General features: G+C 40.1%; 1 protein-coding gene across 1 annotated transcript in view; it reads right to left on the bottom strand.

Annotated features, from left to right (window-relative positions):
- LOC140944725 (uncharacterized) overlaps positions 1 to 2000 on the bottom strand; it is a 15363-nt gene extending 13363 nt beyond the window's left edge. The window contains exons 1-3 of the mRNA XM_073393844.1: positions 1946 to 2000; positions 1607 to 1857; positions 1 to 40 (exon numbers count right to left, since the gene is read on the bottom strand). The exon at positions 1 to 40 is cut by the window's left edge and continues 75 nt beyond it. Of these exons, the coding sequence (XP_073249945.1) occupies positions 1 to 40; positions 1607 to 1857; positions 1946 to 2000 (346 nt within the window). The remainder of the gene's footprint in view (positions 41 to 1606; positions 1858 to 1945) is intronic.
- Positions 2001 to 2217: the final 217 nt, after the last annotated feature.

Below are 2217 nucleotides of genomic sequence, written 5' to 3'. Positions count from 1 at the left end.
AGGTGGCTTTGTTCTTGCAATGGGTTTTCAAGCATGCGTTCTAGGACAGGAAGAATCACCTGATTAAGAATATCACCTTTTAAATTAAAGTTACGCGTTAGTAAGTGTACTTCGTTGTTTTTACTCCTGGTTGATGCCTAGCAAGTGCGTAGCAAGTACCTAATCATTGCCTAATCCTGCATTCTAATTTGGCCTTCCTGCATATATTACAATTAAGTGCCTAGTCAGTGTCTAGCTAGCTAGGTAAAAGTGCGTTCCTCCGTACTAATAAGGGTCTTCCTGCATACTAATAAATGCCTTCCTCCATATCTAATGACCATCTCTGTTATGCAATAGGAACAATAGGTTTGCCTAGGCTTGCCCGGTCTCTTTCAACCCTGATTGGTTCATGTTAAATCTAGTAATATGTGTTCAAAATAAAAGTTCACAAATTTTGAATGCTTTGTAGGCCTACTCTTGAACCTTAAATCGCCTAAAGTCGCCCAAAGTCGCCTTAAGTCGCCTAAAATCGTCTTAAGTCGCCTTATTATTCATTTAAAATATTTCTCCGATTCTTATTGGCTAAAAGCACACGTTTAATTCACCATAACCAGTTATTGATGACCAAATTTGGAAGAATTTTGACTTTAACGAGGAAATGACGTCAAAAATGCAGCGTTTTCGCAGGTTAAGGCACCGTTAACCGTGAAGACCTGGGGACGAGGTTGAGTTGTTTTGGATGTGAACTTGAAAAAATGGCGGACATTTCACTCGTTTCAAGAGTAAGAACTGGGCGAAAAAATAGCTCACAACGAGAAGACAACTCGAAGGGTGACATCTGCTATTTGGAGAATATTTGCGGAGCTGCACAAACCGAAACGTACACTATCGAAGATGAGCTGAAAATCGATGGATCGATGGAGGTAAGCATGTTTTAGCTATGTTTTAAAACTAGGAATTATTTTAAATGAATAATAAAACAGTTATTGAATTCGGCTTTCGTATCATATGAGGAATTATGGAGATCTCGGAGGGTGTTATCCGCCTCGGCCTACGGCCTCGACGGATAACACCCTCCTCGATCTCCATAATTCTTCATAAGATACTCAGCCTCAATCATTAACTTTTAATTAAGTCGCCTAAAATTACGGCTACTAAAGGTCGCAGAGTAGGCCTCGCTGTCTTTCGTGCAAGTTGAGTTTGCTAGGAAAAAAGTCTTACTATCACCAATATTTTTTTAAAAAATTGCTCGAAACATGTAAGTCGAATCGAGCGCTACACCTCTGTTGACGATTGACGAAGTAGAAAAAGTCCAGCGTCAAAGCATAGCCAGTTTTATCGGACATGCATCCCAACTGACTTATGCGGCTTTGATTGACAAACTCATTCAACAAGAAAAGCTAAACCGCTTCAACGGGTGTTCTAAAGGATAGCCAAATAGCCATTTTAGCTCTGTTTTCCCTGCACGTGAGTGGGAAGGCTTAACGAGTTATCCCTTGCAACAACTCCTTACTTTGGCCATGAGCAACAACCTGACTGCATGATTGGGAAAGACCATTTTTAACGAGGTGAGATATTTGGTCTTTGAAGTTCCTTTAATTAAATGTTACTTGCTTGTCTAACTTACTTTGGCTCCTTGATAGAAATAATCCGCGTTTGTCTCCAGCTTATCCGACTCTTGTCCTTCAAAAGTGGAGTTATTCAGCTCACATTGGCTCGATGACTTCTTAAAGTTCAAACTGACGCAGTATGGTTCTTCGAAGCAAAATAACCCACAGGTATCCGCATCAATAACACCAACGCTGCGGATCACGTGATTTTGTAAACGTTTGCCTTCAAACATATGGTCGTTGCTCATCTCCAGTGTACGACATGAGTCTGAAGTAGTTAACGGAAATAACTGATCTCAATGTCGGTCAATCAATTTACTGTTTGAAAATAAACGTAACGTTTCTTTTCGGATCACCTTCCGAGAAAGGTTTCATCGGAATGCATAACGTTACACTCAGTCCATAATGCATCTTGTTTATCCCCCAAAATTGTGCAGAACCATTGTTCCCAATTTCTCCTGGGTATTACAGTTGTCCCAAGCTAAGAGAAATCGAAGACAATGGTTATCACAATTTTTTTTTTCTTTTTTTTTGGGGGGGGGGAGGGGGGTAAACAAGGTGCATTATGCTATGGCCAATGTGAAAAATGGTGAATTGTTGTTCGAAATGTTAAATATTGCCAAAGGAT

The sequence above is a fragment of the Porites lutea genome, chromosome 7 (genome assembly GCF_958299795.1).
Source record: "Porites lutea chromosome 7, jaPorLute2.1, whole genome shotgun sequence".
NCBI classification, from domain to species: domain Eukaryota; kingdom Metazoa; phylum Cnidaria; class Anthozoa; order Scleractinia; family Poritidae; genus Porites; species Porites lutea.
Note: the sequence above shows the minus strand (reverse complement) of the source record. Positions and strands in the feature narration are given on the sequence as shown.